Below are 13,549 nucleotides of genomic sequence, written 5' to 3'. Positions count from 1 at the left end.
TGACATAGGTCACCTCTCAATCATTTCTTCCAGCCAGGGAGGTCCTTCTTGTTTGACTGCCTCAAGGAAGTCTGCAAATCATTTAACCATTCTTCTATTCTCATCACTGAAGTACAACAATATTGCAAGTCATATTCACAAAGTCCTACGTTGGTTGTGTGGCAAACAAACTCCCTTATAGTCTTTTGTACATCATAATTCAAAACAAGTTGTATATTTCGTATTGCCAGAGATAATTAACAGCATTAGTCTCTGACCATTAGCAAACTTGAGTCAGGCTGCTTCTTGATCTTCTCAGACACAGCCTTCCAGGATACATTTTCAGGCACATCCTTTGGAGTTAAGGTTGTCTTATATCTAGCCTAATTCTCCCTTGGGGTTTCTCATTATTACCAATCTAATCTTTTTTCCTACAGCCTTCAGTAACAGCTTAGCCCATTTCTGAGTCTCTTGGATCCACATCACTTCATGTGTGATGTTATCCATTGGAGAATCACTTTTACTCTCCTCCCTTGAAGGGTCCCAATTTACCTTTAAGCTAGACTTCTTTTTAGCTCCACTTTGATTAGGGTCTTGTACTGCTGTTTCCAAAATCTCTGTCTCAGTCCTTCCTCTTGTACTTCAGCTCCTTTCTGGGGATGACTTTCTTCCTCACCAGCCTGGCAGCTTTCCCTTTCAGGGGTTTGAGGCACTGCCTCACCCCATCTGTCCTGTGTTGTCTGACATTTCCTGGGACTCAATCCCCTCTTGAGGGCTGCCTCTCACCCTCTAGGAGTTCAATTCTCTTACCTTGGGTCTTGATACCATGGGACTGTTGAAGGATTTTTCATGGGGCTCCCTCAGATTCTTCAATAACAGCAACTGTCATTTGCTTTTATCATCAGGCCGGCTAACTCTTGCTTTTGTTTCATGGCTTGAGCCAGGGTACAGTCTCTTGAGGAGTGTATTTTCTTTAGTTCCTTCAAGGCTACCCACATTTTGGTCCTGTGGTGCACTGAGTTGTGCCATGATCAGAAGGAGACCCCACTGACTGAAAGGCATGTGATACATTGTCCTAGGGATGAAGGGTTCCACGACCACCACTCCCAAGAGGAGGAGATGGATGGTAGTGGTCGGGGACTCCCTTAGACTCATCCATCTGCCATCCAGACTTGAGACGTATGCTGCTTGCCTGGAGCTAGAATTCAGGATGTGACGGAGTGTCTGCCGATACTTATCAATCCCTTGGCCAACTACCCCTTCCTACTTCTCCACGTGAGCACCAATGATACTGCCAAGAATTACTTTGAACGGGTCACTGCAAACTATGTGGTTCTAGGAAGAAGGATAAAGGAGTTTGAGGTGCAAGTCGTGTTCGCGTCCATCCTCCCTGTTGAAGGGAAAGGCTCAGGTAGGACCATCGAATTGTGGAAGTAAATGTGTGGTTATGCAGGTGGTGTTGGAGAGAGGGCTTTGGATTCTTCGACCATAGGATGTTGTTCCAGGAAGAAGGATTGCTAGGAAGAGATGGGATCCACCAAACAAAGAGAGGGAAGAGCATCTTCACAGGCAGGCTTGCTAACCTAGTGAGGAGGGCTTTAAACTAGGTTCGCTGGGGGATGGAGAGCTAAGACCTGAGGTAAGTGAGGAAGTGGGATACTGGGAGGAAACACAAGGTAGAGGGTACAGAAGTGGAGGCTTCCTGATTCATAATGAGAAAGTAGGGCAATCAGCTAGTTATCTTAGGTGCCTGTACATGAGCGCAAGAAGCCTGGGAATCAAACAGAGAGAATTGGAAGTCCTGGCACAGTCAAGGAACTATGATGTGATTGGAATAACAGAGACTTGGTGGGGTAACTAACATGACTGGAGCACTGTCATGGATGGATATAAACTGTTCAGGAAGGACAGGCAGGGGAGAAAAGGTGGAGGAGTTGCACTGTATGCAAGAGAGTGGTATGATTGCTCAGAGCTTCAGTATAAAACTGGAGAAAAGCCTGTTGAGAGTCTTTGGGTTAAGTTTAGCGACAAGAGCAACAAGGGGGTGATGTTGTGGTGGGCGTGTGCTATAGACCACCAAATCAGAAGGATGAGGTAGACGAGGCTTTCTTCGGACAACTAACTGAAGTTTCCAGATCACAGGCCCTGGTTCTAATGGGGGACTTCAATCACGCTGACATCTGCTGGAAGAGTAATACAGCAGTGCACAGACAATGCAGGAAGTTTTTGGAGAGTGTTGGGGACAACTTCCTGGTACAAGTGCTGGAGGAACCAACTAGGGGCCGTGCTCCTCTTGACCTGCTGCTCACAAACCGGGAAGAATTGGTAGGGGAAGTAGAAGTGGGTGGCAACCTGGGCAGCAGTGATCATGAGATGGTCGAATTCAGGATCCTGACACAAGGAAGAAAGGAGAGCAGCAGAATACGGACCCTGGACTTCAGAAAAGCAGACTTTGACTCCCTCAGGGAACTGATAGGCAGGATCCCCTGGGAGGCTAATATGAGGGGGAAAGGAGTTCAGGAGAGCTGGCTGTATTTTAAAGAAGCCTTATTGAGGGTGCAGGAACAAACCATCCCAATGTGCAGAAAGAACAGCAAATATGACAGGCGACCAGTTTGGCTTAACAGAGAAATCTTTGGTGAGCTTAGACACAAAAAGGAAGCTTACAAGAAGTAGAAACTTGGACAGATGACTAAGGATGAGTATAAAAATATTGCTCGAGCATGCAGGGGTGTAATCAGGAAGGCCAAATCACAATTAAAGTTGCAGCTAGCAAGGGATGTGAAGGGTAACAAGAAGGGTTTCTATAGGTATGGTAGCAACAAGAAGAAGTTCAGGGAAAGTGTGGGACCTTTATTGAAGGGGGCAGGCAACCTAGTGACAGATGATGTGGAAAAAGGTGAAGTACTCAATGCTTTTTTTGCCTCAGTCTTCACAGACAAGGTCAGCTCCCAAACTGCTGCACTGGGCAGCACTGTATGGGGAGAAGGTAAGTAGCCCTCAGTGGTGAAAGAACAGGTTAAGGACTATTTAGAAAAGCTGCACATGCCCAAGTCCATGGGGTTGGATGCAATGCATCTGAGGGTGCCGAGGGAGTTCGCTGATGTGATTGCAGAGCCATTGGCCATTATCTTTGAAAACTCATGGCAATCGGGGGAGGTCCCGGACGATTGGAAAAAGTCAAATATAGTGCCCATCTTTTAAAAAGGGAAGAAGGAGAATCTGGTCAGCCTCACCTCAGTCCCTGGAAAAATCATGGAGCAGGTCCTTGAGGAATCCATTTTGAAGCACTTGGAGGAGAGGAAGATGATCAGGAACAGTCAACATGGATTCACCAAGGGCAAGTCATGCCTGACCACCTTGATTGCCTTCTATGATGAGATAACTGGCTTTGTGGATATGGGAAAAGCGGTGGATGTTATATACCTTGACTTTTGCAAAGCTTTTGATAACGGTCTCCCATAGTAGTCTTGCCAGCAAGTTAAAGAATTATGGATTGGATGAATGGATTATAAGGTGGATAGAATCGTCGGGCTCAATGGGTAGTGATCAACAGCTCGATGTCTAGTTGGCAGCCAGGATCAAGTGGAGTGCCCCAGGGGTCGGTCCTGGGAACAGTTTTGTTCAACATCTTCATTAATGATCTGGATGACGGGATGGATTGCACCCTCAGTAAGTTTGCGGATGACAATAAGATGGGGGGAGAGGTAGATACGCTGGAGGATAGGGATAGGGTACAGAGTGACCTAAACAAATTGGAGGATTGGGCCAAAAGAAATCTGATGAGGCTCAACAAGGACAAGTGCAGAGTCCTGCACTTAGGACGGAAGAATCCCATTCACTGTTACTGGCTGGGGACCGACTGGCTAAGCCTCCGTTCTGCAGAAAAGGACCTTGGGATTACAGTGGATGAGAAGCTAGATATGAGTCAAGGGTGTGCCCTTGTTGCCAAGAAGGCTGATGGCATATTGGGCTGCATTACTAGGAGCATTGCCAGCAGATTGAAGAAAGTGATTATTCCCCTCTATTCAGCACTGGTGAGGCCACACCTGGAGTATTGCTTCCAATTTTGGGCCCCCCGCTACAGAAAGGATGTGGACAAATTGGAGAGAGTCCAGCGGAGGGCAACAAAAATTATTAGGGGGCTGGGGCACATGATTTATGAGGAGAGGCCGAGGGAACTGGGCTTATTAGTCTGCAGAAGAGAAGAGTGAGGGGGGATTTGATAGCAGCCTTCAACTACCTGAAGGGGGGGTTCCAAAAAGGATGGAGCTAAGATGTTCTCAGTGGTGGCAGATGACAGAACAAGGAGCAATGGTCTCAAGTTGCAGTGGGGGAGGTCTAGGTTGGATATTAGGAAAAACTATTTCACTAGGAGGGTGGTGAAGCACTGGAATGGGTTACCTTGGGAGGTAGTGGAATCTCCATCCTTAGAGGTTTTTCAGGCCTGGCTTGACAAAGCCCTGGCTGGGATGATTTAATTGGAGTTAGTCCTGCTTTGAGCAGGGGGTTGGACTAGATGACCACCTGAAGTCTCTTTGAACCCTAATCTTCTATGATTCTTCTATGATTTCTACTTTGCCCAGTGGGCTGTAGCAACCATGTTTTCTAAGGTTGTCTTCTAACCTTGTTCATGAGGAGTTGGGTTTGCTTGGGTAGCTGTAGAGGCTACCACCAATACTGCAGCTTCTATAGTCAATTCTGTATTGGCTGGTATTGATTATAAGTCCTTCGCTGAGTGGTGAATCCATGTTCCTGCACTATGTGGGGATGCAAGCCCCTTAGTAAACAGTTACCATGTTTTCCATCTCAATGTCCATGTTCATGCCCACTTCACACAGCTCTTCTCTCTCCTGGACCACCATTTTAGTCCTTTCAGATCCTTAACTTGCTACAGGAGGGGGCCCTTGACTTAGGAGGATTCCTGCAGTTAGGTGTTGTCTCACAATCGCCTCCTCATTCTGCCGCTATTGCAGTTCTAGGCTTTGCACTGTGTTCTGGTCCCTTAGCAGCTTCATCTCCTGCATCTTCAATGTCCAGATCTGGTCCTGGAGGGCTTGCAGAGCCACTTCATGCTGCTTCTGCTGGCTTTGCACACACCAGAGAGAGATGGTATAGCTGTTGCAGTTTCTGATTGTGGAGTTGCAGAGGTTTCAGCTCGTCATCTGTCCTTTGTTGAAGCTCATTGATTTTGGTCCTGCTATCATTGTAAAAAGCTTCCTTCTCCAACTGTAGCTGCTTAAGCTTATGCTTCAGTTTATTGGTGAGCTTATTCAGCTCTTCCTGAAGCTGGGAGGTCTTGTGTGGCTTCGCCGTCTTCAGACTCCCAAGTTGCTTCTTTAGCAGCCTCTTTCTTCATCTCCCATTTTAACTCAACCTCCAACAGCAGTTGCTGGACTTGGTGGAGATGTTGCTATTGGCCCAGATCTCCTGCAGTTGCTCCTGCAGCTTTTCTGTTTGCTGAAGGATTTGAAGTGGCAGCTGAATCTGAAGTGGAAGCAAAGTGCTGCCTTTCTGCTCCAGTATGTGTTGTCCATCCACAGTGACTTTCACCTCCTGTAACTTCCTGATTGTCTGTTACATTAATCATGTCTGGCTGCGCTTTCCAGAGTGCTCTGTCAGGAACCGCAGGACTTGTTCACCCTCTGTTTCAGCTCCTGGGAACTTGTCCTGTTGCCTAGTTCATTTTCCACCATTGCGGCCTGGTGGCCATCAGCCTGGCATATCTTGGACTGTGAGTCCAATGCATTGCTTCTCCTCTAGAGTCAGGTCTTCCTGACCTTGAGTACTGGTGCCAGCTGCCCTGTGTCAGGAAGCACTCTGTATAACACAGGTCCCAGAAATTCCCCAAAATAATTCCTAGAGCGTCTGTTTTAGAAAAACATTTAATCTTGATTTTAAAATGTTCTGTGAGAGAGAATCCACCACAACCATTGCTAAATTGTTCCAATGATTAATTACTCTAACCATTAAAAATGTATGCCTTATTTCCAGTCTGAATTTGTCTAGCTTCAATTTCCAGCTATTGGATCGTATTATACCTTTCTCTGCTAGACGGAAGAGCCCATTATTAAATATTTTTCCCCAAGTAGATACTTATAGACTGTAATCAAGTCACCCTTTATTCTCTTTATTAAGCTAAATCTTGAGCTCCTTCAGTCTATCACTATAAAGCATATTTTCTAATCCTTTAATCATTCTTGTGGCTCTTCCCTGAACCTTTCTCAACATCCTTCTTGAACTGTGGACACCAAAACTGGACACAATATTCCAGCAGCTGATGCACCAGTGCCAAATACAAATACAAACCTCTCTACTCCTCCTCAAGATTCCCCTGTGTACGCATCCAAGGATTGCATTCATCTTTCTGGCCACAGTGTTGTACTGGGAGCTCACGTTCAGCTGATTATCCACCATGACCCCCAAATCTTTATCAGAGTCACTACTTCCCAGGATAGAGTCCCCTATCATATCATTATTTTCTTTGTTCCTAAATATATACATTAACATTTAGCCAAACTTACCTGTTCATGCAGAGAGATCAACAATCAGTAGATCCACCTGTACATTGCTCCAACTCTAGAATTGTGCCCTTTATATTGATAAGAAAGAGGACAATTAATGGCAATAGGGACTCTTGCTTCAAGGACATTCCAGAAGGGAATTCTCAGACAAGATGTCTTGCAAGATAAAAACAATGGAAGGCCCAAAGATTTTTTTTTTAATTGAGTTTGGAGAAGGAAGCTCTCCCTGAAGAACACCCACGCATACATCTCTTTTATTTGGAAAAAAAAGAAGCCAAAATACATCCTGTAGAAATTGTACCTGTTTTCATAACTTCCCTCCCCACTTTTTTCTCCCCAAGCCACCATAACCCCCTCATAGCTAGTCAATAAAAGGTGGGAAAGGAAACTCATATACAAGAGTCTTCCTCCTGTTCAGCTTCACAGATTTCATATATAGGGTGGGTTTAATAAAACAACAAATTCTCCATGAGAATTGCCATTAGGCTGGCCACCTTCTGTAAGAATCTATCAGTTTCCCATGAAACCAGGTTCTAAGAGGTTCTGAGACTTACCAATCAAATTTCAGTGGGATTACAGTTCTGTAATTTAGGATAGAATTAGACCATTGGTGTATAATTATTTTACATATCTATAATAAATTTACTGAATGACCATCTTTTTATGGTTACAGGTTACGTAGAAGAGTGTGCCAAGAGTTCTCCCGTAGATTATTTCTGGTATAGAGAAACTTTAAATATTTCCACTTCCATTGATGATTCAGGCACCATACAGTGGTGGCTTTTACTGTGTTTAACATGTGCCTGGGGAGTACTATATGTGTGCACAATCAGAGGCATTGAAACAACAGGAAAGGTACTACATTTTGTTTTATATGAGCGTGAGATATACAAATTCTATTGTGATTCCCTATTTATACAGGAGGACATGTGAAACTAGCCATATTATAAAAGCTACATATTTCATAAACAAAAGTAATCCTATTGCTAATATCAATTTTTTAAAAAATCATAGAATCATAGAATGTCAGGATTGGAAGGGACCTCAGGAGGTCATCTGGTCCAATCCTCTGCTCAAAGCAGGACCAATCCCCAGACAGATTTTTGCCCCAGATCCCGCCTCACAACTCACAACGCTGGGTTTAGCAGGCCAATGCTCAAACCACTGAGCTATCCCTCCCCCCAGCAATCTCAGCAATCCTTTTGAACAGGGAAGCAGGATGAATGGGGATTCAATTTATGTGTGGATTCAGTTGGATCCAGCTCCATGATCTCAACAAACCTTTCTCTCATTCTGTATCTTATTTACCTTTAAGATGTCTTAATGAAAGATCCAATAGACTGATCTTTTTGGTATGACCATTCTCAAATCATGTGTGTCTATCCTTATTTGGGTTTGTGCTCATCCCTCAATACTTACTATCTAAATACCAAATCCAAGGTTTTCAAAAATGAGTACCGGTACATAAAGTTAGGCTCCTAAGTGCATAGGTAAGCACTTAAATAAGTACCCTGATTTTTAAAAATGTTGAGCATTCAGTCGCTCCCAAATTTTTGTAATAGCAACAGTAATAATCAGACATCAGGTTGTAGATTTTTTTTTCATAGTTAGCGGTCATGACAGAATGACCTGACTTGAATGCTGAAGAGTTACAGCTTGTCTTAAGTTGAGCACTGACTCAAAATATATATATTAATAACTCAAAATATACATGTGTACTGCATTTCTCAAACATAAGAGTTCCAACAGTATGTTAATCATGACCAATTTGACACTCTTTTCTATTGTTTATCTGTTGTTTCACATTTCATTGTTTTCTTCTCTCATTTCTTTATTTTTCAAGAAACAGTATTTATCTCATACTTTTAAATATTTATATGTTCCTTCTCCAGGCAGTGTATGTAACATCAACTCTTCCTTATGTTGTGCTTACCATTTTCCTGATCCGTGGCTTGACATTGAAAGGGTCAGTCAATGGAATTGTATATCTCTTCACTCCCAATGTAAGTGATTGGATTCTTTTGTCTGTGAATGAGGCCATTAAGTAGATATCTGTATCATTAATGACAAGTAGAAAATAAACCCCTTCCATCAGTATGTATTCTGACTATCCTTCAGGCATCCTAAAAGCCATTTCCTTAAGGCTTGAGTTGGATGGTAGAGCCCTTCTTTGCATTAGAGCAATGGTTCCCAAACTTGGTTCGCGGCTTGTTCAAGATAAGCCCCTGGCAGGCTGCGAGACCCTTTGTTTATCTGAGCGTCCGCAGGTACAGCTGCTTGCAGCTCCCAGTGGCTGCAGTTCACCGTTCCCGGCCAATGGGAGCTGCGGGAAGCGGCGCAGGCCAGGCCACCATTTCCCGCAGCTCCCAGTGGAACACATTAGGAAATTGTTAATAATTGCATGCTAGCCATTTGGGTCTTCTGTTGTAGTGGTAATTACGGTCTCAAACCAATCACCATATCATGCTGATTATTCTTTCAGACATGAAAGAATATATGCTCCCCTCAAATTATGTTGTTGAACTCCTGAATGGGCCAGAGGGATAATTCCAGAACAATGTGAACTGTTTTCTCACCTCCGACTACATTCTGCTTCTAGAATGCTTCCATACTCTACCAGTAGAAAGCACTCAGCCTGAGTTTGAAACATAAATGGTGGACGTAGGATGGGATTATAGTCCTATCTTGGAATTTTCTGTCCAGATATCTGTATTAAAATGGTTTATTTTCAGAGCAGTTTCTCACTAAAAGAAGTGTTCAGCTGCCATGGGAAGCCAAGATATCAGGGTTTATCTGTTGATCAATCAGTATTAAGTGGTACAACTTAAACACTTTTTGGAGGAAAGAGATAAGGAACCTACTATCACCTACAGGAAGACGATTATTTGCATAATCTTGTCTTTTTATATATTTGTTTAAAAAACTACTTATATTTAATTTTAACACATAAGAAACACAAAGAAAAGAAGTTTATAAAAGCACTCATTTTGTTTGCTGTCCATGTTTTAAGAGTGAGAATTAACTATGTACCATCATCTCCAATGATCTTGTTCCAGTCACTAGTATGACTTTCTGATATTCAGCATAAGCTGTAATATTATACAACATAAGATGTCATATTATACATTCACGAAGCTTTTTGTCTGATACTTCAGGTTACTGAATTGGCTAACCCAGTCACATGGCTGGATGCTGGAGCCCAGGTGTTCTACTCTTTCTCCCTTGCCTTTGGAGGCCTCATCTCCTTCTCTAGTTACAATTCCATTCAGTAAGTAGCAAGCACAAAAAATACAATTTGATATCAGTATTTCATTATTTGAGATAAAGTGTTGCAGTTAGATTCTGCCCTTTAATTGCATAATTATTTAGGGCTGGATAGTTCTCAGCTCCAAAAGTTCAGAAGACTCAGACCCAGCACATCTTCTTTGGAGGGATAAAAGAGTACAACTTCAACCCCCTTTTCTCTGCATCCTTTGGAAGCTCTTGTTCTTTTCTCGTATCCTAGCAGAGCACACCAATGCACTATAATACTAATGAATTCAGCATAATAAAGCTGTATGATGTGAGTCACTACATACTGAATGTCTCCTCCCCTTTTCCCTCCCTCACCCTTTGGAGCAAAGCTGTAAAGCAGGGGAGGAAATGGCAAAATAGGCCAGTCTGTGGGAACTTGGTTTTTTCCGAACTCATCATGCCATGGGGTCCAGAAGCAGTGTAGAGTCACAAGGCTCCTGCATAGATAGCCAGAGCCTCTGTAGGGCTCAACAACTCTGTAAATTTAAGGAGCAGAATCCAAGTCAAGTCTGCAGCTGGGTAATCCCTGCTCCCTAAATAGGATAATTCCAAAGAAATTCCATCTTTGGGCAGTTCATGGCATTTCACATACTATGCCTGAGTTTTCTCCACACATAGTGGACAATAACAACGAGGAGTCCGGTGGCACCTTAAAGACTAACAGATATATTTGGGCATAAGCTTTTGTGGGTAAAAAACACACTTCTTCAGATGCATGGAGTGAAAATTGCAGATACAAGCATAAATATATATTGGCACATGAAGAGAAAGGAGTTACCTTACAAGTGGAGAACCAGTGTTGAAGGCCAATTCAGTCAGGGTGGATGTGGTCCACTCCCAATAATTGATGAGGAGGTGTCAATACCAAGAAAGGGAAAATTGCTTTTGTAGTGAGCCAGCCACTCCCAGTCCCTATTCAAGCCCAAATTAATGGTGTTAAGTTTGCAAATGAATTGTAGCTCTGCAGTTTCTCTTTGAAGTCTGTTTTTTTGTTGAAGGATGGCTACTTTTAAATCTGTTATTGAATGTCCAGGGAGATTGAAGTGTTCTCCTACTGGCTTTTGTATGTTACCATTCTTGATGTCCGATTTGTGTCCATTTATCCTTTTACGTAGAGACTGTCTGGTTTGGCCAAATGTACATGGCAGAGGGGCATTGCTGGCACATGACGGCATCTTTGACATTAGTAGATGTACAGGTGAATGAGCCCCTGATAGTGTGGATGGTGTGGTTGGGTCCTATGATGGTGTCGCTAGAGTAGATGGGGTTTGTTACAGGGATTTGTTACAGGGATTGGTTCCTGGGTTAGTGTTTCTGTGGTGTGGTGTGTAGTTGCTGGTGAGTATTTGCTTCAGGTTCGGGGGCTGTCTGTAAGCAAGGATTGGCCTGCCTCCCAAGGCCTGTGAGAGTGGGGGATCATTTTCCATGATAGGTTGTAGATCACTGATGATGTGCTGGAGAGATTTTAGCCGAGGGCTGTACGTGATGGCCAGTGGTGTATTTTCCTTGTTGGGCCTGTCCTGTAGTAGGTGACTACAATACCCACCTGGGAAAGTGAGGAAACAGTTTGACAGAGTTAGATGGGTACCCAGAAGTCACCTACTACAGAACAGGCCGAACAAGGAAAATAACAGAACCCCACTGGCCATCACGTACAGCTCCTGGCTAAAACCTCTCCAGCGCATCATCAATGATCAACACCTCCTCATCAATTATTGGGAGTGGACCACATCCACCCTGACTGAATTGGCCTTCAACACTGGTTCTCCACTTGTAAGGTAACTCCCTTCTCTTCATGTGCCAATATATATTTATGCCTGTATCTGCAATTTTCACTCCATGCAACTGAAGAAGTGGGTTTTTTACCCACAAAAGCTTATGCCCAAATAATATCTGTTAGTCTTTAAAGTGCCACCAGACTCCTCGTTGTTTTTGTGGATACAGACTAACACGGCTACCCCTCTGATACATAGTGGACAATGTAGTCCTTTGATTTTTCAGAGTCCAGATAATGCATTTCTTCCTTCACTTCATTCAAGCAAAACTCCCTTTAACTTCACCAAGCTTTTTGTCTGAATAAACAAATTAAAGATTGCAGGATTTGGTCTCAAGAAATACATTACATCCCCTGAGAGATAAAATATATTATGAAGTCAATAGAAATTATGATAAATGGATGGAGTTGGGGTCTGAGTTATGCTAACCAGAAAGTTACAGGCACTTTGTAACCAAATATCAGTTGTGCCCATTTGCTATGGGATTCTCATTATACAAAATGTAATGTGTTTAATATAGGGGTAACTGGATGAAATTTAGTGGCAGGTGAGACATAGAAGTTCACACTAGATAACTTAATAGTCTCTTCTGGCCTTAAACTTTATGAATGTATGTAATGTGTGTGTCACAGTTTCAGGGTACTGCATCTGTATCCACCCCTCCATGGTCCACACCAGGAGTGCCTAGTCAGGTTCTCAGGTCTCTGTCTCTAGTCAGGGATCCTTGTCCCACTCCCTTCTGATCAGGACATTTTAAGGTGGCTCAGCTCCCTATGATATCCCCAGCAAGCCAGTCTTCCTAACGACCAGTGCCTGTATGTTGCTTTCTCTCCAAGGGCTATGAACTGTGTACTGCCAGCAGTTACAGGTTACCTCACAGCTTTTTCTCAGCAAGAACATTTATTCTTAAAGTAAAAGCATACAGAGAAAATATAACAACAACAATAAACAGATTTAAACACACTAAACTTATTATGTTTTCTGGATGAGAAAGTAGTTCCTGAGTCAGTTTAAACACAGTCTTTTTATATTAAAAATCCCTTTCTTTGTCTCTTGGTCTCTGGGAAACCGAGTTTGAACCAGAATATGCAAGCCTCCCAGGGAGTGATACCTCTCTGGAGGTGTTTACAAAGTGATTCACTTTAATCACTCCCCACTGTTTTGGTTCATGGAGGAGCTGTGATACCCCTCTTCCTTGGAGTTGCATATAATTTATGGCCCACCGTGATATGTAAACTTAATACAATATGGTCCCCAAAGATATTGCATAGGGTTGCAATATCTGTCACAGTGCAGATATATGCATCTTGCCTTATTTGAGCACACTATTCTGGATGTGAATGCACAGAACTTCTCATTGTTTCATGATCGTTGTGAGTATCTCTCATCCAAGGTGAAGTTTTCAAATACAGGTGAAATACACCTCAAAAATGTAGGTGTGCTCTTTGTGCCAGAGATAGCTTTAATTTACACACGCAGATAACTGGCATTTGGGGCCCTCAGGGCCTCTAGATGCAGAGCCCCCATGATTTTGGGGGATAGATACAAGTCAAGGATAATTTAAAAAAAAAAAGTTTCTAGCCTTTTTTATTGTATAGAAAACCTTAAAACAAATATAAGCTATGCAAGAGTTCATGATTTGTAAGGGGTAAAATATAAACTGGTCACTAGGGCTGACACTCTGTCACAGTGATTAGGAAAAGTCACATTATTCCTATCCTTTCCCCTTCCCCCAACAAAACCATCTTGCAAGTGATACTCTTACATTCTATATTCTTATATTAACATAACACAAGAACTAGGGGTCACCAAATGAAATTAATGGGAAACAGGTTAAAAACAAACAAAAGGAAGTATTTCTTCACACAATGCACAGGCAACCTGTGGAACTCTTTGCCAGAGGATGTTATGAAGTCCAAGACTGTAACAGGGTTCAAAAAAGAACTAGATAAGTTCATGTTGGATATAGGTCCATTG

The 13,549-nt window shown here is 42.9% G+C and overlaps 1 protein-coding gene across 1 annotated transcript in view; it reads left to right on the top strand.

The window, feature by feature from the left end:
* SLC6A19 (solute carrier family 6 member 19) overlaps positions 1 to 13,549 on the top strand; it is a 64,502-nt gene that overhangs the window by 29,630 nt on the left and 21,323 nt on the right. The window contains 3 exon segments of the mRNA XM_026659241.1: positions 7,177 to 7,358; positions 8,396 to 8,506; positions 9,659 to 9,771. Of these exon segments, the coding sequence (XP_026515026.1) occupies positions 7,177 to 7,358; positions 8,396 to 8,506; positions 9,659 to 9,771 (406 nt within the window).

This window comes from Terrapene carolina, unplaced genomic scaffold (assembly GCF_002925995.2).
Source record: "Terrapene carolina triunguis isolate 2854851 unplaced genomic scaffold, T_m_triunguis-2.0 Scaffold613, whole genome shotgun sequence".
Lineage (NCBI taxonomy): Eukaryota > Metazoa > Chordata > Testudines > Emydidae > Terrapene > Terrapene triunguis.
The sequence above is the reverse complement of the archived record's forward strand: the minus strand, read 5'-3'. Positions and strand labels throughout refer to the sequence as shown.